Raw genomic sequence first — 26,006 nt, 5'->3', positions numbered from 1 at the left:
GCAGGACAGGAAGGAATGCATCTGCTAGTCATTAACCACAAGGTGATCTGTCCTCTAACCACAAGGTGATCTGTCCTCTGTAAAGATAAAGATAAGTAAAGGAATGTGCTAGATTAGACCAGGATTCTCTGTCTCCATGGTTACTCAGCCCTAGATCCCTCGAATCAGCATCTGCCAAGTCCTGCGCCGTTCAAATTAACCAATGCGATCTGCTTCTGTAAACTTGCTTGCTTCCCGCTTGTGCCCTCAAAAACCCTGCACAAATTCCCCTCGTGGCCCTCCGCACTCGTTTGCCTGGAGGACCCCATGCGCATGGAAATAAACTTTTTTTCCCTCACCAAGAGTTGGGTCCTTGGGGTCTCTTTCCCTGCGGCGTCGGCCCTAACATCTTGGAGGCCCCAGCGAGATTGCACGCCTCACGGTAGGTGACCTCAACGGCTCTGCGGTGGGTGAGTACGACCGGTCGCTTCTTATTTTTACTCTGAGGATCAATCTACCGGTATTTTACGCCCCGAGCCATACGGCTCCGACCTAGGGGCAATTTTTGTTACCAGTTTTTGTTATTTGTTATCTGTTCTCTGTTCTCTGGTGACCGGGGGACGCCCCACACGGTTTTCCGTGACTCACCGTTTGCGATAGGATTTTCCTATCGGTTTGGGGCCCAATCTGTGGTCCGTCCGGGCCAATTCGGAGACACCCTCTGAGGTGACTCATTTGGGGAATTTCATTCCCAATCTGTGGTCCATCCGGGCCAATCTGGAGGCACCCCCTAAGGTGACTCGTTTGGTGTGAAACTAATTCGTGAGAGTGAGGTGGCCGGCCTGTTTGTCCTGTGTGTTGTGGGTGTTGTGATTGGTTATTTGTTGTATCGCGCTTGCGTTAACCGCCCTTTGACTATAGAACATCATGGGACAGTCGACCTCATCCCCATTGTCCCTCACCCTCGACCATTGGTCGGAGGTGCGGAAGAGGGCTCACAATCTCTCCTTGCAGGTCAAGAAGAGTAAATGGCAGAATTTCTGCTCGACTGAGTGGCCCACTTTTTCAGTGGGATGGCCGCCGGAGGGGACTTTCCACCTGCCCCTCATCCTAGCGGTTAAGAACATCATCTTCCGCCCCGGACAAGGGGGCCACCCTAATCAGGTCGCTTACATCCTAGTATGGCAGGACCTCAGGGAGGAACCCCCACTGTGGGTGAAACCCTTTCTTCCCCCTTCTGACTCCTCTATACCAAAACTCTTAGCTCTGAAAGGACCTCCCGCTTCCGCTCCGGCTCCGGTCCTGCCCGAGTCTCAGCCTGATCTACCTTTGCTGGACTATGACCGGACTCCTCCCTCCCAGCTGGCTCAACCTCCTCCGTACCCACTCTCTCCTCCAGCCTCCTCGTCCGGATCGAGCGCTCCTTCTCCTTCAGCACCCTCTTCACCTGAACCGAACCCCTCTTCTCCTCCGATACCCACGTCCCCTCTGTATCCCCCGCTCCCTATGATGGCTTGCTCTGGGTCTACACCTCCGGGGCCCACAGGCCCTGCCCAGAACACTCGAAGCAAGCTATGGCCTGAGGACCCAGTTGTTACCCTTCCCCTTCGCCCCTACGGGCCCATGATAGATGACGGGTCGGATGGAGGGCAGATGCCCGCTTTACAGTACTGGCCTTTTTCTACCTCAGATCTCTATAACTGGAAAAACAATAACCCTCCCTTCTCTGATGATCCGTCTAAGTTAACAGGTTTAATGGATTCTATCATGTTCTCCCACCAACCCACATGGGATGACTGCCAGCAGCTTCTAGGGGTCCTGTTCACCACCGAGGAGAGAGACCGCATCCTTCTGGAAGCCCGGAAAGCTGTTCCCGGAGAAAACGGCAGACCCACCCAGAGACCAGACCTGATTGATGATTTCTTCCCCTTAAAACGCCCCAACTGGGACCCCAACTCACCTACCGATAGGCAGCATCTTTCTATCTATCGCCAGACTCTAATGGCAGGTGTCCAGGCGGCCGCAAGGCGCCCCACTAATTTGGCCAAGGTAAGGGAAGTTACCCAAGGGCCTACTGAGACTCCCTCAGTTTTTCTGGAACGCCTGATGGAAGCTTACCGGCGGTACACGCCTTTTAACCCTGAAGAGGAAGGCCGACAGGGCTCAATAGCCATGGCCTTCATAGGGCAATCAGCTCCTGATATAAGACGTAAGCTCCAAAGGCTAGATGGTCTGCAAGACCTAACTCTGAGGGATCTTGTTAAGGAAGCTGAAAAAGTCTACTATAAACGGGAGACAGAAGAGGAAAAAGAGTTAGCTAGGGACAAAAGACGAAGCAAGGAACTAGCTAAAATGTTGGCCACAGTTATTCAGGGAAAACCTGAGACAGGAAAGGGAAAGCCCACTCGCCCCCCATTAGACCCTGACCAATGTGCATATTGTAAGGAAAAAGGACACCTGATCAAAGACTGTGAGAGATTGAGAAAGAAACGAGCCAGAGAGGAACGAGAAAAATGGTCCTCGCAGTGGCCCCGAGCCCCCATGCTCGCCTTAGATGAGGAGGACTAGGGACTTCGGGGCTCGGACCCCCTCCCCGAGCTCAGGGTAATGTTTAAAGTGGAGGGGACTCCCGTAGAGTTCGAGGTCGATACGGGAGCTGTTTACTCGGCTCTTCAGGCCCCCTTAGGGGCCCTTTCAACTAAGAAATCTCTAGTTCAAGGGGCTAACGGGAGCAAATATCGCTCGTGGACCACCGAGCGCACAGTTGACCTAGGCAAAGGAAAAGTAAAACACTCCTTCCTGGTTATTCCTGAATGCCCTGCTCCCCTCCTGGGACGAGACTTATTAACCAAACTGGGGGCGAAAATCTCCTTTGAGCCCCAAGGACCTCAGGTGACATTCCGTAACCCAAAGGTTGGGCAACCCATGGTTACAGTGTTATCTCTAAAATTGGAAGATGAATATAGGCTCTATGACCACCGAGACCCCCAGCCCATCGCCCCTGCCTGGCTAACTGATTTTAAAGACTCCTGGGCCGAGACAGCTGGGCTCGGGCTGGCAAGCCAGCAACTGCCTGTAGTGGTAACTCTAAAAGCCACCGCCTCCCCTATTCGAGTTAAACAATATCCCATTAATAGAGAAGCTCACTTGGGAATCAAGGTACACATACAGAGACTTTTAGACCAAGGGGTATTGACTCCTTTTCGGTCTGCATGGAATACCCCACTGCTCCCTGTCAGAAAGCCTGGGGCAAATGACTACAGACCGGTACAGGACTTGAGGGAGGTCAACAGCAGGGTGGAGGACATTCACCCCACCGTACCCAATCCTTATAATCTCCTCAGCGGTTTGAATCCGTCAAGGACTTGGTACACTGTTCTGGATTTAAAGGATGCCTTTTTCTGTTTGCCTTTGCACAAAGATAGCCAGCCCTTGTTTGCGTTTGAATGGACGGACCCCGAGACTGGGTCCACCGGACAACTGACCTGGACGCGCCTCCCACAGGGCTTCAAAAATAGCCCAACCATCTTTGATGAGGCTCTACACAAGGATTTAGCCCCCTTTCGGGCTCAACACCCGAACCTCACCCTCCTCCAATATGTAGATGACTTGCTGCTGGCTGCGGACTCCGAGGGTGACTGTACCAGTGGAACTCAGGACCTTTTACGTGAGTTGGCTATCTTGGGATATAGGGCATCGGCGAAAAAGGCTCAAATTTGCAAACGAGAGGTAATTTTCCTGGGCTACTCCTTAAAAGAGGGGAAGAGATGGCTCACTGAGGCTAGAAAGCAGACTGTGGTCCAGATTCCCCCTCCCAAGAGCCAAAAACAATTACAGGAGTTCCTGGGCACCGCGGGGTTCTGCCGGTTGTGGATCCCTGGGTTCGCGACCTTGGCAGCTCCCCTGTACCCGTTACTGAAGGGGGGATCTCCCTTTGTTTGGGAAAAAGACCACCAGCAGGCCTTTGATGCCATCAAGCGGGCCCTCCTATCTGCTCCGGCCCTGGCCCTTCCTAATGTGGACAAACCCTTTACTCTCTTCATTGAAGAGAAGGAAGGAATAGCGAGAGGAGTACTAACCCAGGCCTTTGGGCCATGGAGACGTCCGGTGGCTTACCTCTCAAAAAGACTGGACACTGTGGCGAGCGGATGGCCGCCCTGCTTAAAAGCCATTGCAGCGGCTGCCTTGCTCATTAAGGATGCTGACAAATTGACTTTGGGACAGAAAATAACAATCATTGCCCCGCATACGCTAGAAAGTATCATCCACCAACCTCCGGACAGATGGCTCTCAAATGCCAGAGTTACTCATTATCAGAGTCTCTTACTCAACAAGGACAAAATAACTTTCGGACCCCCGGTGACTCTCAACCCGGCAACCTTGCTGCCGGACGAAGCTCCAGAACCCATCCTCCATACCTGCCAAGACATCCTGGCGGGAGAGGCCGGAGTACGACCGGACTTATTGGATTACCCCCTGTCTGATGCGGAGGTGACTTACTTCACTGACGGGAGTAGCTTCTTGATTCAAGGTAAGCGGTATGCGGGGGCGGCTGTGACCGATCACTCCAGTGTTATCTGGACAGCCAGGCTAGAGGACGGGTCCTCGGCCCAAAAGGCCGAGTTGATCGCTTTAACTAAGGCTCTGGAGCTCGCCAAAGGAAAGCGAGCAAACATTTACACGGACAGCCGATATGCTTTTGCAACGGCCCACATCCATGGGGCCATCTACCGCCAGCGGGGACTTTTGACCTCCGCGGGCAAAGAAATAAAACACAAACAGGAAATCCTTCAATTGCTGGCTGCAATCATGTTACCCAAGAAGGTGGCAATAATACACTGTAACAGCCACCAAAAAGGGACTGATCCCGTCACAAGGGGAAACAACCTGGCCGACCAGGCAGCAAAATCTGCAGCCATGGGAGGCTCACAGATGTTGGTGACTGATATCAAAGATTCTCTTCCCAAAGAGAAAGCTCAGATTAACCAAACCCCTGAGGCATCTGACCTGACTACTTACATACAACAGGCCCACCGGCTCACTCATTTGGGGGTTAAAAAGCTGTGCCTACTGGCCCAACGCCAGGACTTCCCGGGGGCCTCCCCCACTGCCATACGTCAGGTCGCCACTTGGGTTGTGACTAATTGTGAGGCATGTCAATTGACCAACGCCTACCCTGCCAAGCTGGCCCCCGGCAAAAGGCTACGCGGTACCCGGCCTGGACAATACTGGGAAGTAGACTTTACAGAAGTTAAACCTGCCCGATGTGGACTAAAATATCTGCTAGTTTTTGTGGACACCTTTTCTGGATGGACTGAGGCTTTTCCTACCAAAAAGGAAACTGCTGCCATGGTAACGAAAAAGTTGATGGAAGAAATTTTTCCTCGGTTCGGATTGCCAAAGGTAATAGGGTCCGATAATGGGCCGGCGTTTGTGGCTAAGGTAAGTCAGGGGCTGGCCAACATATTGGGGATTGATTGGAAGTTACATTGTGCTTATAGACCCCAAAGTTCAGGACAGGTAGAAAGAATGAATAGAACTATTAAGGAGACCCTCACTAAATTGGCTCATGAGACTGGCTTAAAAGATTGGACGATGCTCCTGCCTTATGCCCTTTTCCGCGCGCGAAACACCCCGTCTGCCAAACCCCCTAACCTTACTCCCTTCGAGATCCTCTTTGGCACTCCACCCCCCATTCGAGATCTCACTCCCTTAACTGAACATGCTGCCTTGTTGCCAACCTCCCTGTCTGACAGGCCCATCGCCCTCGACAATCTACAGAGGGACGTGTGGACGCAGCTAGCCTCGGCCTACGCCCCCAGTGAGTTCCCCGCGCCACATCCGTACCAGGTGGGAGACTTTGTGTTCGTCCGGCGCCACCAACAAGAAACTCTGCAGCCTCGCTGGAAAGGACCATACCAGGTCCTGTTAACTACTCCTACAGCGGTAAAGGTTGACGGAGTCGCCTCCTGGATCCACGCGTCACATCTAAAGCCTGCTTCAGCGCCAGAGGACGGCTCCTGGGAACTCAAACGGTCTGATAACCCCTTGAAACTTAAACTGAGCCGAAAGACTCTTTGATGCTGTTTCTGTACACTCCCCTTGTGTATTATTGCAAGATGACCCAGCAAAAACCCCAGATTGTAACCCCCTGGGCTATAATGAAATTACTCATGTTAGTGTTAGTCACCCCTACAATAGCTAACCCCCACCACCCTTGGATCTGGTCATTGATTAAGTGGGACAACCAAGAGGTGGTCGGCAAGTGGGAAGGATCAGGTAACCCCACTTTTGCCTTCTTTTCCTGCGATATTGTCCCTCAAGCCCCCTGTATGGATCCATCTCAGGGTGTTTACCTATGCCCAACTTCAGTGGAGGGGAGAACCTATTGTAACTCCCCAGGAGAGTATTACTGTGCTTATTGGGGATGTGAGACAGTGGCCACTGCGTGGACACCCACCATAAGGGACCAACACATTAGTCTTTCAAGGTTGACTGGAGCTCGCCCAAAGCCCCCCACTTGTTATGGTGGGGCTTGGGACACCGAGTCGAGCCAGGGACCTGGACCCTGCCTATACCTACAACTCACGGTCCTCACCCCCCAAGAGCCTTCATGGATCACAGGAAAAACTTGGGGATTTAGATATTATCAAAATGGGAAAGACTCAGGGGGATACTTGTTTATTAAAAAGGAATTAAAACCGGAGATAAAGCCATCCCCGCCGCCACTGGCTCTAACAACTGCCAAAAGACTTTCATCTCCGGGGCCCAAGGCTACCCAAAATCCTCCTGAGTCAGGACTCGTCCCTCCAACCGTGAGCTCCCTTCTTAGCCTTATACTTGGGGCTCATAAAGCCCTTAATCTTACTCATCCAGACCTGGCCCAAGCTTGTTGGTTATGTCTAAGTGCTAACCCTCCATATTATGAGGGGACTGCCCTAAATGATTCCTATATGCTGACCCCCAATTCCGACCAGTGCGATTGGGATCACGTGTTCCACACCCTTCCTTTACCTGGCCTCGCTAGCCGAGGAACCTGCATAGGGGCACTTGATAATTGGCCGGCAGACCTACCCCATCGCTGCCTCACATATACCCGCTCCTTTCCCAGAAACCAGTACCTCATCCCTCCTACCGGGGCATTCTGGTTGTGTACTACTGGGCTCACCCCTTGCGTTTCCACAAATGTACTCCTTGCAGGGGACAGTTCCTGTATCCTTATAGATCTTCTGCCACGCATTAAGTATCTCCCCCCTGACATGCTCCCCCTTATAAAAGGTCGATATAAACGGGAACCAGTCTCCTTAACCCTGGCAGTGTTGTTAGGGATAGGTGTAGCAGGGGGGATAGGGACCGGTACAGCGGCTCTCATTACCGGGCACCAGTCCCGCCAGCAACTCCTTGCAGTTGTAAACCAGGATTTACGGGCCCTAGAGACATCTATAACTGCATTGCAACAATCTCTCTCGTCTCTATCTGAAGTAGTATTACAAAATAGGAGGGGCTTAGACCTTTTGTTTTTAAAGGAAGGGGGTCTCTGTGCCGCGCTTAGAGAAGAATGTTGTTTTTACATCGATCATACTGGGATTGTAAAAGATGCAATGGAAAAGCTGAGAGAGAGAATCAGATCTCGAGAGCCCCCTTCAAGTGAAGCCAAAGTGTTCTCTTTCTGGGAATCAATCCTGCCCTATATTCTCCCTTTATTGGGACCCCTGGCCGTATTCATTATAGTCATGACTATAGCCCCTTGCCTCATTAACCGAGTAACCTGGTTTGTGAGGGCCCAGATTTCTCAAGTAAAAGTTATGGTGCTACGTCAACAATATGATCCCTTACCCATACAGGACCTTTAAGATTAAAGTCATTTGCAAAAAAAAAGGGGGGGAATGAGAGAATCGACTCCCCGTTTGTAATGTAACCCCCTCCTCCCCCCCCAGCTGTAGAACAGAGCAGTAAGGAATGCTCCACTCCCTAAATCCTCCTTGAGATATCGGGGCAGGACAGGAAGGAATACATCTGCTAGTCATTAACCACAAGGTGATCTGTCCTCTAAACACAAGGTGATCTGTCCTCTGTAAAGATAAAGATAAGTAAAGGAATGTGCTAGATTAGACCAGGATTCTCTGTCTCCATGGTTACTCAGCCCTAGATCCCTCGAATCAGCATCTGCCAAGTCCTGCGCCGTTCAAATTAACCAATGCGATCTGCTTCTGTAAACTTGCTTGCTTCCCGCTTGTGCCCTCAAAAACCCTGCACAAATTCCCCTCGTGGCCCTCCGCACTCGTTTGCCTGGAGGACCCCATGCGCATGGAAATAAACTTTTTTTCCCTCACCAAGAGTTGGGTCCTTGGGGTCTCTTTCCCTGCGGCGTCGGCCCTAACAATAGAAGGTAAGGAATTTCATTCCACTATATCATGGTATGGTTGCCTCTATTTCTAACTAACTCAGCTGCCTGTAAATTTAAGAATTGTTTATCAATTTGACTTGGACTAACTGTAGCAAATAAAATGTTCTTAATGAATATACGGATATATATCATTAAATTGAAAAAATGATAAGCACAGATTTCTACCTAGCACCAGCCAACCTTTTCAACTTTCAAGTATGTGGGAAAACAAAAAATAAAACTAACTCAGAAAATAGCAATCCTGTAAGGCACAGTATATCATTCACTGTAATAGACATGTTATCTGCAGGTATTTCATAGGCCACAAAAGAAACACTGAGCCTATTAAATACCAAGTATCAGTTTCAATAAATGTGCTCATAGCACTGCATCGTTGACAATTGTGGTTTTTTTTCTGTATGAGGGATTGAACTCATGACCTTGTGCTCTCCAGGAGCTAATTATATCCTTGAGTTCAATCTCCAGACCCAACTACTTTAGATACTAAAAATATGACTATTAACAATGTTTAATTTGCCATTGACATATTTAGTTATAAATTTTGTAAATCTACATTTTCACAAATGAAATTATTTTCTTTCCTTGCAGTTTAAATTACTTTTTTTTAGGTACCAGGCATCAAAGCTACAACCTAGCACTTTCCAGGCAGGTGTTTCAGCCTCCTAAGATAAATCCCTGGCCTGTATTAATGAATATTTCACTCTATTCATTCAAATAGAACTGTGATTTTACCCAAGGAAGTCAAGGTAGACAGAAATTGATATACAATCAGAGAGGAACTGGAACCTCAAATAGTTAATGCAAAAAACTAAATACAACAATCACTGCTACAGGCACAGCTGAAGAAAGCCAGACCTAAAGGTGAAGATGAAGTGACCAGGTCTACATGGTCCTGAAGAGAAAAACAACAGTTTGAAATGTACTACAGTTGCCACTACCTCCTCCAGGAAGTTCAGATGGGCATCAATTACCATACTCAATGACCAGAACAACTGGAAAATTGTTCCCACAAAATGCCTTGTCTCTTTCCACATACGTTTTCTGGCTGACTTGTTCCCCTGTTGAATATTATTAGTTAAGCAGCTATAAGCTTATAGGTTGATTGTAGTCTGAGACCCACACTGTACTCACATTGTGACTTTCCTGTATAAATGACCCCTGAGAATAGGTCTGGGCCAAAAACCCGAAGACCACTCCTGAAAATTCAGGGCTATTCTTCTTTCTTTCTTTCTAAGCAAATTTTAGAAATTCTTTTGGTTTATGACTTCATTTCTCAATGTTGTGAGACATTAAACTTGCTGCATTTGATATCAAACAGGGCAGGATTATATTTCTCTTATCTCAATTTAAATATGAAATGTGTGCTAAAGGCATTGTTCCAAAGCCAGAATTTCAGGCTGCTTGTTTGCCCTGAGTTTAACATTTCAATGAGCTTTTAGAAGTCCTCAGTCTAGTGAACTGCAAATGTATTGGAGGAAGGAGGTCACTGTTGTCCTGTAGCACAATAGGTGCCATTCCTAAGTCTGTGTTTGTCACTGCCTCCTGGATGCCACTACATGGACTTCTTTCCTCTGCAACATCATTCAATAATTCCCATTTTACATAACTCAAATTTCACTCAGCTCTATTATTGTTTGTTTTTAATAATTTTTCTGTCTACTTGGTTGCTTTTTTTTTTCATTTTAGTTTTTGATTTAAAGACATAGTCTCACTTTGGAGTTCTGGGAAGCCTTGCACTCACTATGTAGGTTAGGCTGTCTTTGAATATATGGCCATTCTCCTGTTTCAGTTTCTTCATGGCTGGGGAAAAGAGGTGGGCATTATAGCACATGGTGTTTGTCTTTTTTCTCTTCTCCTTTTCACTACTATTCTTTCATTTCAGGGGCACTGATATTTAATCCTGAGGTTTGCTTGTGTCAGTAAGGTTTCTGCAGCTTGAGGTGATTTTGTGAACAATAATATAGGAAGCCAAGCAACCCAATTGAGAAATGGGAAATTTCATTAGCTGCTCTCAGCACCACTTGTATACAGAACCCCCACCCCCATTTCAGGATCTAAACAAGAGGCTCTGAACTGGAAAGTTAGAGATGTTTTAAAAGATAGAATCATCAAAAGATAGTTGGAAATCATTTAGCTAGAATCTTATAATAATTTTTGGATGACAACTGTATTCCGCTTCTTTTGTTGAGCAGGTTAATTTTTTTCCTTGGGTACAGCTCATTTTGCTTTTCTCCTGGGACTTATACCCTGAGTGATTTTCCATTTTTCTGAGTGAAATACAGGGCACTAGTTAAATGCAAAGCTCAGTACGGCATCTATTAAGCCAACCTACAACACAGCTACGTTACAAGCCTCAATATTTTCTAGGGTAAAAACACACAGATCTATAATCCCAGCACTCAAGAGTCTGAGACAGGAATGCTGCTTTGAGGTTAGGGCAATTTTGTGCTCCATAAAGGGTTCAAATCTAGCTGATATACATAGAGAAAACTTGTCTCAATAAAACAAAACTAAACTACACACATAAAACCAAACAAAACAGCTGAATGGAGACTGTTTCTTCAAATCTTAATTCCACATTTTGGGGATTAATTTTTGTATATACACATTTTTTGAGAAAGCAAATTTGATGCTATATGGCAACTCACAGCTAATGTAACAGCCAAATAGGAGCACTGATTCTTATGCTGAGTCACTGCTAGAGTCCCTGTGCACTGCCTCTACAGCAGAGCTCATAGTGAGAGCCTGCAGGACCAGCATCCATAAAGCACAGAGGCAGAAAAATATCTCATGAATCACTTTGATGTACTAACAATGATATCTCTTCAAATCTCATTTAGGCCACTGAGTCCTTTGTTCTTAATATATTTAATCAGCATTTTGATATTTAAATTTGGTTTCATAGAACAAAACATAAATAACATCAAATATGATACATAAATAATAACTCAAATGTTCATGGAAATCTGCTGTATGTAAAAAATGTATAAACAATGAAACCAGGTACAAGTTTCAAATTATAGCTCAGTGTCACCAAGTGATCACTCTCCATTCAGATATAAGAAAGATATCTTGGGAGGCTGATGCAGGAGAACTTCTTTGAGTTTGGGGCTAGCCTAAGTTACAGAGCTGTCTGAAATATAGAAACTGTGACTGAGATACCCCACAGACAATGTGAAACTTGAAAAGTGAGTGCATACGACACCTTTGGTTTGCTTTAAAAATTATATCCATACAATATAGAAAAATTCCACAATATTCAACATTTTCTGAGCAACAATGTTAATATCATACATAGTATACAAAAAACACTTTCAGAGCAGGGTGTTTAGCTCAGCAGCATGAACACCTACCTAGAAAGCTTGAGATCATGAGTTCAATCCCTGTTACAAAAAATTTTCAAATTTTGCCTTCATGACAATGGGTCATAATTAGAGATAGTCAAAATTAGATCTCAAGTGAAGAACAAAGAATTCATGGGTTGACAAGGATGTAGAATACTGATTCTTACCAGAGCTAGTGTTTTTCACCTCAAGGAAAAAATCATAAGCCAACTTTAACTTCATGCTTACTCTAGAACTACCTGAATTTCAGGGAAGAACCTCTCTGTTGTATGTCCTACTATTGGCACTCTGCGTCCTGACAGTCACTTCCACATCCTTTCCATGCTCCTCTGATCCACCCTAAGCAGAAAACCCTTCATGACTAAACTATTGATATCCCTGCACAATTTCAATTTATGGCATCTCCTTTACACCACTTAGTAAAGTCCACTGCAGAGCATTTCCATATTACAACAATGTATATGATCAACCAAGCTATTAAATCACCTCTTAATTTAGAGATGACACCCACATTCCTTTACATTCAGAAGGATATCACTTGTATATGTTCATGCAAATGACTACATTTAGACATTTTTCAGTGAGAATTTAACAGGCAGCCCTTTCTGGAATTTGTCTTAGCAAGCACACTTTACCCTGCCCTTGATGACACTTTTATATCTGCTTCATTTTTCTCAAAATTTAAAGCTCTATGGCTGTTGTCCCAAACATCGTCTATGAGCACATGTGTCACATAAAGTATGTTCAGAAATTCTTTGCATTGTTCTGTATAATACACAGCAGTTCATCCGGTGTTTGGGAAGCCTTCCTCCACTGAGTCACATCACTACACATCTTTGAATTTTCAGAACCTTTGCCTCCACCTTTCATGAGCATGGAAATATGAGAACATAGTATAAATTTAGGCAATCACAAAATACATAAATGCATAAGTTTAAGGAGAGCAGTTGTAGCTATCAGGTCCTGCAGCACAGACATTTATAAACTCCTGGCTTTCATATCTGTTGCTGACAGGAATGAGAGCAGAGACCTAGCTTATTACAGCTGCACCCAGCTTGAAACCACATCCGAATCAGACTCTCCTCATGCCCCTTCCTGGGCCCAGACTGTTGGAAGAGCAAGGGCAGCAGGCGATTTCAAAAACAGCATTGTGGCCTGGTGGTATCACAGTGGCGAAAATGCTCTAGGGAGCCAGAACTGTCCTGGCCGAGGCGAGAGGTAAAAGGGACAGAGGGTGACTCACTGCTAGCACTAGAGGACCTCAGGGTCTGAGGCTAAGCACACAGGCTCTAGGGAGCACAGCTGCTTCTCACCACTTATTCCCCCCCCCCTTTGGTCTTCGTTTTTTTTTTTTATCGGTACAGGGGATCGAACTCATGACTGCCTGCTTTCAAGGCAGGCGCCCATGCCGCTGAGCTAAACCCCCAGCCCCTTCTCGCCACTTCTAACTGGTCTCAATCGGATTCCACCCCATTTCCCTGCTCCCATCCCATAACGTCACCATTGTGTAGTTTGGAGGTCTCCCAGGTTCTTTCTAAGCAGTCCACAGCGAATACAAGCAAAAAATAGTGGTCTAGCAAACATCTAGCAATCCCATTTGTGCCCTGGCCTTGACATTGACGCCATGACACCGGAAGACACCGCCTACCTTGGCCCGCCTGATTGGACAGTTCTTCAGCCAGCCTCTTCATCACTGATTGGCTCCTGCTCTCCTGCCTGCCTTCCCCACCAAGAATAATTACAGAAAAAAAACCCACCCTGTAACTGTGGATCCCCAATGAAAGATGGTGGAGGCTTCTGGAGCTGGCTGTCTTCTGGAATGTTGACCTCAGCTCATCTGATGGGTATTTGCACTGAAAGTCTTTACCTCAGTCTTTGTTTTTTCTCCCAAACCCATTTTATTTGAAAGTTAAAAAGTAAAAAAAGTGGTCCAGGGATTTAGCTTAACCGCCTGCCTGGCAAGCTGGAGATCATGCATTCCATCCATGATCTGGCCTCCACAAACTGCTGCTATAAACGTGGGTGCACATATATCACTGTGGTATGATGATTTTTATTCTTTTGGGTAGATACCCAGAAGGTGAATAGCTGAGTTGAGTGGGAACTGTAGACCTAGTTTGTGTGGAATCTCCACACTGATTTCCACAGTGGTTGCTTTACCACCAACAATGGAGAAGGGTTCCTTTTTCCCCCACAACCTCTCCAGCATTCGTTTTGCTTGATTTCTTGACAGTAGGCATTTTTTCTGGGGCAAGGTGACATATCAGTGTTATTTAATTTGCAATTCTTAAATGAGGAGTGATGCAGAACATTTTATCACATATTTCTTTGCTGTATCTATTTCTTCATCTGAGAACTGTGTCTCACCTCAGATGCACATTTTTGGATTGGGTCTTTAAATCTGGGAAGACTGAAATTTTTTTAGTTTTTCATGCTCTCAATAGTAATACTTTGAGGAACAGTTGGCAAACATTTTCTCTCACGTTGTGGGTTGTCTTTTCACTCTGTTAGTGATTTCTCTTGGTGTTAAAAAGTTTTTTACTAGGGTGAGATTCTCACTTAATTCTCTTTGATTTTTGCTGTTCAATGGAAGTTTTCTTTATAAAGACTTTGTTTACATTAATGTCTTCAAGAGTTTTACTTACTCTATCTTGCAGCAGATTTAATGTTTCTGTTTTAATATAAGATCTTTGATCTATTCTGATCTTAGCTTAATACACGTTGAAAGATAATATTCAGAATGTATAGAGCCAGTTTTTCCAGCACCATTTAGTAAAGAGGCTGCTTTTCTTCCAATGACTCTGTTTGGCACCTTTGTCAAAGATAAGATGGTTTAGTGGTCTGGGGTTGTTTGTCCATCTTCTAATTTGTTCCTTTGATCTTTGGGTCTGGTTTTGTTTGTTTTGTTTTTTGTCAGTACCATATCTTTTTTTTTTTAATCACAATACCTTTATAGTATAAATTCAAGTCAGGGATTTTGATGAACCCTATCTTTCCTTTGTTGCCCAGCATCACCTTTGCTACTCTAGGTCTCTTCTGGTTCCAGATGAATTTTAGGATTTCTTTTGTTTAATTCTTTGAGATATACTACGGGGTTTTGATTGGGATTGCACTAAATCTGTACAATAGCTTTGGAAGTATGGTCATTTTCACTATATTGAATTTCCCTATCCAAGACTATGGGATAGCTCTTCATTTTAGAATCTCTTCTTCAATCTCCTTTTTGAGAGTACTGTAGTTTACAGTGTAGAGATCATTTACATCCTTTGTTAGATTGATTCCTAAGTATTTCATTTGGTTGGATGCTATTGTAAAAGTTATTGTTTCCTTGATTTCTCTTTCCATGAATTTTTTATGCTTGTTTATGAAGTCTATTGATTGTTGAGTGTTGCCTTTGTAACCAGCTATATTACTGAATTTGCTTCTTAAACTAGAAGTCTTTTGGTGGAATTTTTAGGGTCTTCTAAGTAGAGTATCATGGCTTCTGCAAATAGTGATAGTTTTTTTTTCCTTTCCTATCTTTATACCTTTTATTTCTTTCTCTTGTCTAATTGCCCCAGCTACTTTCCAGTACTATATTGAATAAGAGTGGAGACAGTAGACATCCTTGTTTTGTTCCTCATTTTAGAGTGAAAGCTTTCAGTTTTTGTCCACTTAGTATGAGGTTGACTGTTGGTTTGTAATAAAAGGCTTTTATCAGATTGAGATAAAGATCATCTCCCCAATTTTTGTAGGTTTTTTGTTATAAATAGGCGATGGACTTTGTCAGAATCTTTTTCAGCATCTATTGAAATGATCAAATGATTTTTGCTTTTGGATTTGTCAATACGGTGTATTATATGTATGGATTTATGTAAGTTGAACCACCCCTGTGTCCCAGGGAATAATTCCACTTGATCATGGATTAAAATATTCTTGATGATATTCTGCAGTCTGTTTGCCAGTATCTTATTGAGGATTTTTGCTTCAATGTTCACTAGGCAGAATGGTCTGTAATTCTCTTTCTCATTTGGATTGTTCTCTGGTTTTGGTATGAGGGTAATGATTGCTTCCAGGAATGAATTGGGAAGTACCATTTCCCATTCGATTTCATTAAATTTGAGAAGTGATGGTGTTAGGTCTTCTCTAAATTTCTTATTTATCCCTGCCATTTCATGGCTACCCCTGCTTTCTTTCAAGGATCAGTGGACTCTTTCCATAATGGCCTGCAAATGTTTTCAGGATTCAGGTTCAGTCCTCCAGGAATAAAAATCAACTGATGTGAGAAAATATTCTGAGAACAGGCCAGGGCAGGACACAACAGAACAGAGTTGGAAGTCTGTGTTAGAGTCAGCAGACTTCATTTTCATAATTTTCACCCATTTCTATTAATTTTCCACGAAGAAACCCAGTATGTGAACACAAAAGGAGCACAGTTACCGTTTATAGTGAAGACATTACATTTAAATGATAGTAATGGTCTGCAACAGAGTAAGGATGAAATAAAAGCAAGCATCAGTTCTCCAAGACAAGCTTGCTACTCATTCAGACTCTTAAAAATGCTGAATTCTGAAAGTGATCATATTGCCAAGCATGGGTGTGACAATTATTGCTGAAATGGAACCAAATTCCTAATCCAATTAAACATTTCCTTCTGGTGAGGAAGGGACACCCAAGGACTTCACACTCTAAGTTCTCCTTGCCATATATTTCCCTTGTCACTAATTGGCACTCAGCTCTTCGTTGTACTCTACTTAAAAAAAAACATGGCCCCATGATGAAATACGGGGCAAGACCCCAAGATGACAAATGGGGCAAGACATCTTTTTTAAAAGAAGCACTTTTATTTTAGCTGGCTCAGTGACACAGTGCAGATGGAATTTGCAAGGCTGTGCAACTGAGTTAGAGTTTTGACTGATTTTTATAGTTCATTTATGATTAGCTCATTGATCAGTAAGTACATAGTGATGAGAAACAGAACTAAGGTGGGCCTATGTTACCATTTGCTTGAGGACAGAGGCATTTCACAGTGGGTGGTTAGCCAATTCATAGCCCTTGGTCTGCCAATTTCAGGAACGTTTGTCTCTCATAAAGGGAACAATGGTGGACACAGCATCATTTGTCTCTTACAAGGGAAATAAAAGTTGACATAGCACACAGGTCACTAAGTGGGGGGGGGATGATGCATTGCAGAACAGCAGAAAGATGTGGTCAGTTAATTTATTACTATGTGGTTGGTGCTTGGTTACTAGGGCAATGAGCTCAGTAGAATGATAATATTACTAATAACTATCTTTTTAAGTAATTATTTTTGTTAATTATCTTTTAATCAATTATTTTAATTTTTAGCATCTCAGTATAACACTTTTCCGGATTTTAATATTCCTAGAAGTCATATATTCGCTAAAGCCTGGTCATCCATTTGTTAACACCTTTTTGGCTTCAGAAATGTTTAGGAGATTACTATGATTGCTTCTATATGTATAAACTGCAGCCATGTGTGTTGGAACCCATGAACGAAATCTGGTCCCTGGATCCTTCCTCTCAGGTTCTGAAACAGTTCTCTGGCTCCTTGACCTCATAAAAAAGTTACCTTTTCCTTTTCACTTTTTTCCAAGGTATTTATGCTTTGGAAACAGTCAAAACCAAACATCCCTCATGGAAACCATGAGATAAAGAATATATTTAAATTAGATTCTGTAAGTCTGGTATTTGGTACCTGTATAAAAGTAAAGAAATAAATATCTAATATAATTCAGCTAGCTGTATGTTCTGAATAATCTTCCAAATGCATCAACTCATTCTTCAACTAATTATGTAAATGAGTTTTTAATCTATGTAAACCCTAACAGTTTTTTTAGCATTTATGTGTTTCAGTTTGACTCCAGCAAAATTTGGGCGATCAAAACCACTTAACTTTCTGTACAATCCATTCAATGCCAAGCAGGCATAACTGGCATCTGGTCAGGAATTCATGGTTAAGATAAATGAACTGCTAGAAACACCGAGACTTATGTTACATAGCACTTAGCAAGTTGGTGGAGGCCTCCGTTATTATCTACCAATTTCACTTATAAGTATTGACTTATAAAAGTTATGCAGAATACTGACAATGATGTAAAGAGGTGTATAATCATGCCTTCTGAGAAATCACTATAATACCCCTCAATATGTTAATAATGAAGCATATGTTGATAAGTTAACAATATATTTGTTGATAATAACACTTCCATCTACAGGTAAAGAAAATTTACATGCAACAAAATTTTCAGGAAACTTACAGTTATCCTATCTGGAAGTTAATTTTTTATTGTAGCCTATGCCTAAATACCTAGCCCCCAAAAAAGTGCACAGCAAAGGACCAAAAGAAGGAGAAAAGTGGCATTGTCTTGAGGGCAACAGGAAGAGTGAAATCTTCTTCAGAACTCATAACTCTGCTAACCAGCCAGCCACCTGTCACTAGGCAGCCCACATTTAATCAGAACAAACAAGGAAGTGAGTGGACAATGGTAAAAACCTGAGCAGGCCCCTGGGAGAGGGTCAAGGAACCCACAGAGCAACAGATGATTCTAATTAAGAAAAATTATTCAGGAAGTCTCTAGGTGGCCTCAGCTGTGGCCTATCTTGTTCCTTGCGGTGTCTCCTCATTCTCAATTCAATCATGCCCAGGCCACACCACAGCCCTGAACATGTATTCATCTTCAACCCTTTCCAACAACTCTCTCTTATTTTGTTTTGTTGACTCCCAGGATGGGTGGCCAGCTTAAGGTGGGGGAAGCATGATGAGAACTCCAATTTAAACTCATCATAGTCCATCAGTTCATAACAGCAGTCATTTACCAGTATAGCCAGCAATTGTCAGAGGATGTTAGGGATCCTAGCTCCCCCCACAGCGAAGCTTTTGCATTGCACTATATCTTCAGAGGCCAGACTTTTCTTCAGGATGTCCAAGGCCAAGCTAACATGAGACCTGCATTAACTACTGTCTTAGTTATCTTTTACTTGATTCTGAGACAAAATACGTGAAGCCCAAGTTGAGAAAGGAAAGATTTATTTTTTCATTTTTTGGAGGTTTCAGTCCACACTCAGTTGGTTCCAAGGCAGGTGTGCATGGCTGGGCCGCATTTCATGGCAGCTGCAAACAGCAAGCAGGAACCAGCAAAAAGCAAGACACACTTTCTTCCTGCCATTATATTACATCCTGGCTCCACCCCTATGTGGGTGTAGCACTAACACCATCAATCCACGTACTACACAATGAACCATCACAAATGCACAATGCAAACTCATGAAGCCTGGGGGACACAGGCACAACCATGACATTCCAGCCATGGCCCCAGGACTCATGTATATCCATTACGCGAAAGACATTTAGTCCACTTCCAAGAGTTGCCGATGTCCTGTGTTTCAGCATTCCTGAACAGTCCAATTCCCAAGTCTCCTCCAAGATCTAAGGCAAACTCTTAACCATAACCCCTATACAAATGAAACAAGGTTAAACATTTCTCAAATGCAAAGGCACAAGGTAAACATTACCATTCCAAAAGTTACAAGAATGGGAACATAAAGTACTGGAAACAAAAGAAGTCCAGCAGGGTGAACATTAAGTCCTAGAATTCCATGTTCAGCATCAGAAGCAATCTGGTTGCAAACTCCAAAACGTTTGGGTCATTCTACCCCCATGGCATTTCCAGCGATTTTAACTCCAGCAGCTTTTCTCTTAAATCTTTTCTGCTCTCTTTTTGCAGCTTCCCTTGAATCAACTACATTCTTGCCTTTTCCAAACATCTGAAGTCTCCACCGCACCTTTGGCTTCACCCTTACGTCTTCACAAATGGCCCTCTCAGGGGCACACCTTTTTGCCTCCCAGGCACTTTGCAATTGAGGTGGATGCCATCTTGCCTCAGAATTTGTGCATTTTCCTTGCACCTCAAATCAGCACCTTGTGGATGCCACCAAGGTTTGCTGCTGACTGGAGCAGTACATACACTTTTCTGCCTTTTGGCTATAGGGGTCAGTTGCCTGGATTGCAGGGCTCTGTTTACATGATTGTGAGGAAAAGCTTCTCAAAGGGGCCACCATTCTGGAACCTCAAGTGGCTTCTATTGCCATTCTAAAACATGGCACTCTGCAGCTTTTCCCTCTGAGCAAATTCTTTCACTTTTGCACTGAGGCTGCACAGGGTGGGGACCCCCTTCCTATCATGCCCTGGGGCCATCTTTCTTATCTCTCTGTTTCTCTTCAAAATCTCAACTCTGTCTTTGCAATCCACAGTCTTCCTGGAATTTTCCTTCTGGCCAAACTCACAGCATTGTACACTATCCTGCTGATCTCTTTGCTTTTGATATGCAACATAAATCTGACTAAAAGCCCCCAACAATAGCCATGCCACAGCCTCAAGGTTTGATTGCTTTTTAATTTCTTTTTCAAGATTAATCAGTCCATTGCCTTTTGTCTCAGTCTCAGCAAAGTCTCTGGGCAGTAGCAAAATGCAGACAAACCTTCTGCCAAGCCATACCACACATCAGGTGGAGTCCAACAACCAATGCAGTCCTTGTTCCCAACAAAAACCTCCCAAGCCTGGTTTTTATTATCAGGACCTCTATCAGCCTTCTGGTCTCCTGAGCTCTGACCAGAATCCCCTCTACAGAACAGCCTAAGCTGTTCCAGCTCTACACATCCAGGCAACATGTCCAAACCTTTCCAAACTCTGCCCACAAGCCATTTCCAAAGCCTCTAGAAAAACATGGTCAAGAATAGTCACAGCAAAAGACCCCACTCCTAGGTACCAAATTCTGTCTTAATTACTTTTTACTTGTTGCTGAGACAAAATACCTGAAGCCCAATTTCAGAAAGGAAAGATTTATTTCTTACATTTTTTGCAGGTTTCAGTTCACACTCAGTTGGCTCCAAGGCAGGCAGGTATGGCTGGGACACAGTTCATGGAGGCTGCAAAAAGCACACAGGACCCAGCAAAAAAGCAAGATACACCTTCTTCCTGCCATTGAATTACATCCTGGCTCCACCCAATGTGGGTTTAGGACTGACACTATCAATCCGAACACTAGACAATGAACCATCATAAATGCACAATGCAAACTCATGAGGCCTGGGGGGCACAGGCATAAACCATGACATTCCACCCCTGGCCCCCAGGACTCATATACATCCATTATGCAAAAGACATTTAGTCCACCTCCAAGAGTTGCCAAAGACCTTCCTATTAAGGTCACTTAGGTCTTCTCAGGAGTTATCTTAGAACCATTCATAACACCTCATGGCTCTTCTGTCAGTGTCAGCCACTTAGAAGAATCACAATCATTGCTTTACCACGTTGCTCTCTGTGAAAGCTTGGGAGATTTTTCTCCTGTGACTCTTCTTAGGCACACCTTGCATTGAAGGTGACTTTCCTCTGTGGTTTCATCATCTCCTTGATGAGACAACCAGGGGCTCACTGAATATCTTAGGATGATGCAATCAGAGATTATTTTATATCCTGGGTCTCCACCACCCTTGAAGGGCTGGGGCCAAAATATTGGCTATCCATTTAGCCCATCTGTTTCTCTGAGTTTTGGCTTCCAAACCTTAGCTGTCAAACATCCAAAAAGAAGTTTTTCATAAAAATACAGTATATTACAGGCAGTAAGTGTAATATTACTATTTTATCTAAAGATGAAACATCTTAGAACATTAAATGAATCCTATTTTCTTCTATCCATGGACATTTTAGCCTTTGAATACCTACAGTATTAACACTTGCATATTTTACATAATATATCAGGAATCAGAACCATACATAGTATTGCATCACGACAATCACGAGATTCTTGTAATAATCTAAATTCTTGTTTGACATAAAATATCCCTTTTAGTCAATCACCCTTATCTAATACACAAGAAGTTTTTTGTATATTATTGAAAAACTTATTGATCTTTAGTTGAATGTGAATCTCACAAGTCTTTGTGAGCAGCAAAGGTGTGCACATGAGACAAAAATCTGTTACCATAAGTAATCCCCATTTTACAATCATGGAGTCTTATGCATCCAGAATTATGAATATATGCAATACATCATATAGTTGATTAAAATCAACTGTCATAACCGTGTGAAACATTTATACAGGCATCATCAAACCAAAAATGTGTATTACTTCATTTGATAATGACCAATGTGAACATTTAGGAATAAATTTCATAAATTTATTTGAGGTGTCTCCTATAGTGATCTGGAGATCATTGATGTCTCTAACCAATGGATAAAAACTGGTTAAAAATGTTACCAGACAGCTGCTTTCTTATTTATCAATCAGAGCTTGGTCCACCAATCTAACTGCTAAGGGACTTTATTTATTTATATTTTTAAATTTATTTTTATTTAAAGAAAGACAAAACAAAACAGAAAGCAGGCATAAATAGTACATACATTCAAATTAAAGAATAAACAGTAATAAATCACTACTTTGTGTGTTTTATTGTCCTCTTTCAAACAATTGTTCAAGATACAAATGTGGACCATATAAATGGGAATTCAAACAGGGAGACTTCAAGTAGTTCTGTTCAACTATCTAATAAAAACTAAGTAACATGGCAATCAATCCTATACACTTAATCATGTATGTATTTATCCATATCTTCATTTATGTTGAGTTTAAACAAACCAAAGCAGATTAAAATCACTCTAGTTGAAGATTAATAGTATTGTTTGATTTCACATCATGACACTATGGAACCAGCACTGGGTACTGTAGTCCCCTTTTTTCTCCTTCAAAGTATTTGTTCATTTCATCATGTATCATAAAATCAGTTTTTCTAAATTATTGATAGGTTTTGGGGCTGAGGATTTAGCTCAGCGGCATAAGCGCCTGCCTTGGAAGCAGGCAGTCGTGAGTTCGATCCCCGGTACCGATAAAAAGGAAAAAGACAAAAAAAAAAAAAAGGACCTAAATTATTGATAGGTTTTATGGAAGCATGCATCTTCAAATGTGTTACTATCCTTTCTATATTAGAGGGAGAAACAGAACAAAGCAGGACAGAGCAAAACATAATCCTAGACATACATAAAACTAAAAAGACATATAAAACTGCTGTACAAGGAGTTCTACCATGGTTACTGTGTTGTCTCTTGTTATCATCAATAAAAATGGCTATATCATCGGATAAAGTATAATTGAATATATCATTGCATAACAGTATTAACAGAAATAGAACTTTGTAGATAGTGTAGAGCTACAAAAACAGATATTAATCAAGTCAGAATGGGTATTATAGAGAATCATTTCTATTTTCAGTGTAGTTGTCTGCACTCTGACGATACTATCAACCTAACGGTTTTGAATAAAATAGTCAATAACAATAAGCAATCAAACAAATCAGATTTAAATAAATTCAGTAATGATATAACAGTATAAGTTATAGAGGAATCTGGTTTAAGTTAACAGGAAACTAAAGATGATTACTGTGGTATATCCTGATATTTTTGGGATAGCTGTCTGTGCCCTCAGATTTAGTGCTTGTATAAAAACTGGGATGGAATAAGTTCTATCTAAACAGAGTGGTACAAGTAATATGGGTTTTAATTCCTGATACACTTATAGCAATATCTTCTTCTGTCTTTTTAAAGTCTATTCTTCCCTGGAAAAAAAAAAAGAGCTCTAACGGATATAACAGCAAGTGTGTATAGGGCTGTTAAATAGCTGACTATATTAATGTTTTTGGATCATTGAACACAGCTGTTTGCAGTCTCTCTGTTTGAATGTCTACTTTGTATTCTTTGATACTGTGATTTGAGCAACTATTTCCAAGATGATAATATGTAATCTATTAACAGGTGATTTCTTACTGTTATGTTTTTTTTTGTAGTTCTGTATTATGTGTAATCTTACACTGCTTTGTTTTGTTTTGTGTTTTTCTCTTTTTCCTCTTAAATTAAAAAAAATAAAGTCTATTCTTCCGCTTTCACTCCCCCAGGGTGTACTGTGTATTTTTGGGTCTCTCCAACACCTTTGGTTTTATATTGTGTGGGCAACCTGCTATTTATCTAAGTGTTTCTGAACTTTCTCACTCCAGGACTTGATCTCTAGTTATATTTCTTTACTTATTAAAGCATTTCTTTCCAACCTACCCATAAATACTGGTCCAGTTGCCCCTATTACTCTCTCATTCCCTATCACATCGAGTTCTATGTTCTCATATTCAATTTTGGTCCAAATACCCTTCTTCAGGTCAATTATACTTCCTATAAAGAGCATCTCAGTTGGCCCTATTTCTTGATCCACTCTGTCTGTGATTCTCTCTTTTTTTCCTTAATTTAGTGTATATAGGACATCTGCATTAGAAATTATATCCAACCTTCTCTGTCTCATTTCTGTTGTTCTATTTTTCTGTCATCAGTTGTCTATTTGTCTTCTTCACTTTGCTTTTTGCTCCATTCATTGTGGCCTCTCTACCACTGTTCCTGAAATCTTGGTGATTTTCTCTCTCTTTAGAACGTCCTATAGTATTCTCTGTAGGGTTGGATTGGTGGTTGTGAATTCTCCCAGTTCCTCTTTATCTTGGAAGCATCTTATTTCTCCATTAATTTCTAGAAAAACTTTTCAGGATACATCAATCTGGGCAGTAGGTTATTTTCTTTCAGGACTTGGAATGATTCACTCCATTTTCTTCTTGATTTGATGGTTTGTGCCAAGAAGTCTGATGTAATTCTGATGGACTTTCCCTTATAGATGATCTGTTTCTTGTCTCTGACAGCTTTTAATATTCTGTTCTTATATTGGATTTCTGGTATCTTGATTATTATATGCCTATGTGTAGTTCTGTTTTGGTTTAGGTGGCTTGAGTTCTGTATGCCTCATACAGCTGAGAATCTTTTCCTATGCTTGGGATGTTTTCCTTATTTTTGTGAATAGAATTTGTAGTTCCTTTGTTTGTACTCCTGCTGCTTCATTCACATTCGTTATTCTTAAGTTATACATCTTTTTGTCATCATCTAGCATTTGTATTGTTACTACTTGTTTCCTTGTTATATTTAAGAAATTTTTCCTTTCATGATCCTACAGTGCACACCTGTCCTCTAGTTTGGATAATCTATCCTAGTTTCTTGCAATTAATTTTGTCAGCTTGCAAAGGAGTTTTTAAATTCATGGTTCTCTCTTTGAACCAGCTTCCTTTCTTCTAACTTTTCTCTATTTTCCTCATGAAACAATTCTCCCATTTTTGTTTTCTTCCCTTTTTCCATGTTTTTTTCTTGAGAGGTGCTTAGCATTTCTTAAATTATTCTATTTATATCTTGCTTTATTTGGTTAAATACTTCACCTTTCAAATTATCTGTGCATTCCTGAAGATATGGCTATCTGTCTACTGGGGCCATGTCTGATATTGCATGATTGCTGTCCTCATTCTGCTTTGCATTTACAGTTCCTGGATCCATGCTCTCATGATTGGGGAATAGGAACCCTTTATTGTTGCTTCCTCTTATTATTTTTTTTCCTTCCATACAGGTGTATATGGGAGGTCCAGGTTCTTTGTTTGTAGGTTACAGTTTGTCTGAAGTGCTGATTGTATGCCCCCCCCCCCGAGTGCAGTGTACTATGTGGATACAGACCAGGGAAGCCTATGCTGCACCCAACCCTCTGGATTAATCAGCCTGCTGAAGGCTTACTGCATTAGTTCATTGGGACTGGTATGGGCTAGCCTATTGGTTTCAGCCTGAGGCATGACACAGGTCAGGTGCTCCCCATCAATCCCACTTGAGAAGGGAGAAGCTGACCGAAGTCACTGCAGCCCCTTGTTCTGGCCAATTTTCCCTGTCCCAGGATGTCATCTCTTGGAGGCTCTATGGAAGGCGTTTATTCCCGTCATTCACCACAGGTCGATGCAGGGTTCCTTGCCAGCTCAGCTTGTCAGTTAAGATCACCGACTCCCATCCTCAGTGCAAATGCATCTCCAGTGAGATGAAACTGATGAGCTTTTGTGTAGTTCCATAAATCGTGGCTGCATGAGATCAAGTGTAGGAGTGGCAGCAAGTTCAAGTGGCAGCACCAAGACTGTAGCTGTTTCAGTAGAAGCACTGGGACTGTATTTTTAAATGGTTTCTCTCAGCTTAATTTTTTCCAGGCCTGGGAGGGTCTATCTCCCTCTGCCTGGGTCTCACTATGCTATATTATTTTTGGAATCTAAGGTGACATCTCAGAGAATCTCTGTAGCCTACTGTTACCTATCGACCATCTTTTCTTCTCCAGGACTTTGTTTATTCATCCTAATAATATAATTTCTAAATAATGAGACTATAAATCAGTGAT

The 26,006-nt window shown here is 42.6% G+C and overlaps 1 protein-coding gene across 1 annotated transcript; it reads left to right on the top strand.

Annotated features, from left to right (window-relative positions):
• The first annotated feature begins 906 nt into the window (after window positions 1-906).
• On the top strand, window positions 907-6,060 carry LOC106026668 (uncharacterized). Its single transcript, XM_063242656.1, is given in 3 exon segments — window positions 907-1,289; window positions 1,398-5,421; window positions 5,650-6,060. Coding segments are annotated over 3 exon segments (4,818 nt in total).
• Window positions 6,061-26,006: the final 19,946 nt, after the last annotated feature.

The sequence above is a fragment of the Cavia porcellus genome, unplaced genomic scaffold (genome assembly GCF_034190915.1).
Source record: "Cavia porcellus strain 051 isolate PalLab524CR breed Dunkin Hartley unplaced genomic scaffold, mCavPor4.1 scaffold_32, whole genome shotgun sequence".
Lineage (NCBI taxonomy): Eukaryota > Metazoa > Chordata > Mammalia > Rodentia > Caviidae > Cavia > Cavia porcellus.
The sequence above is the reverse complement of the archived record's forward strand: the minus strand, read 5'-3'. Positions and strand labels throughout refer to the sequence as shown.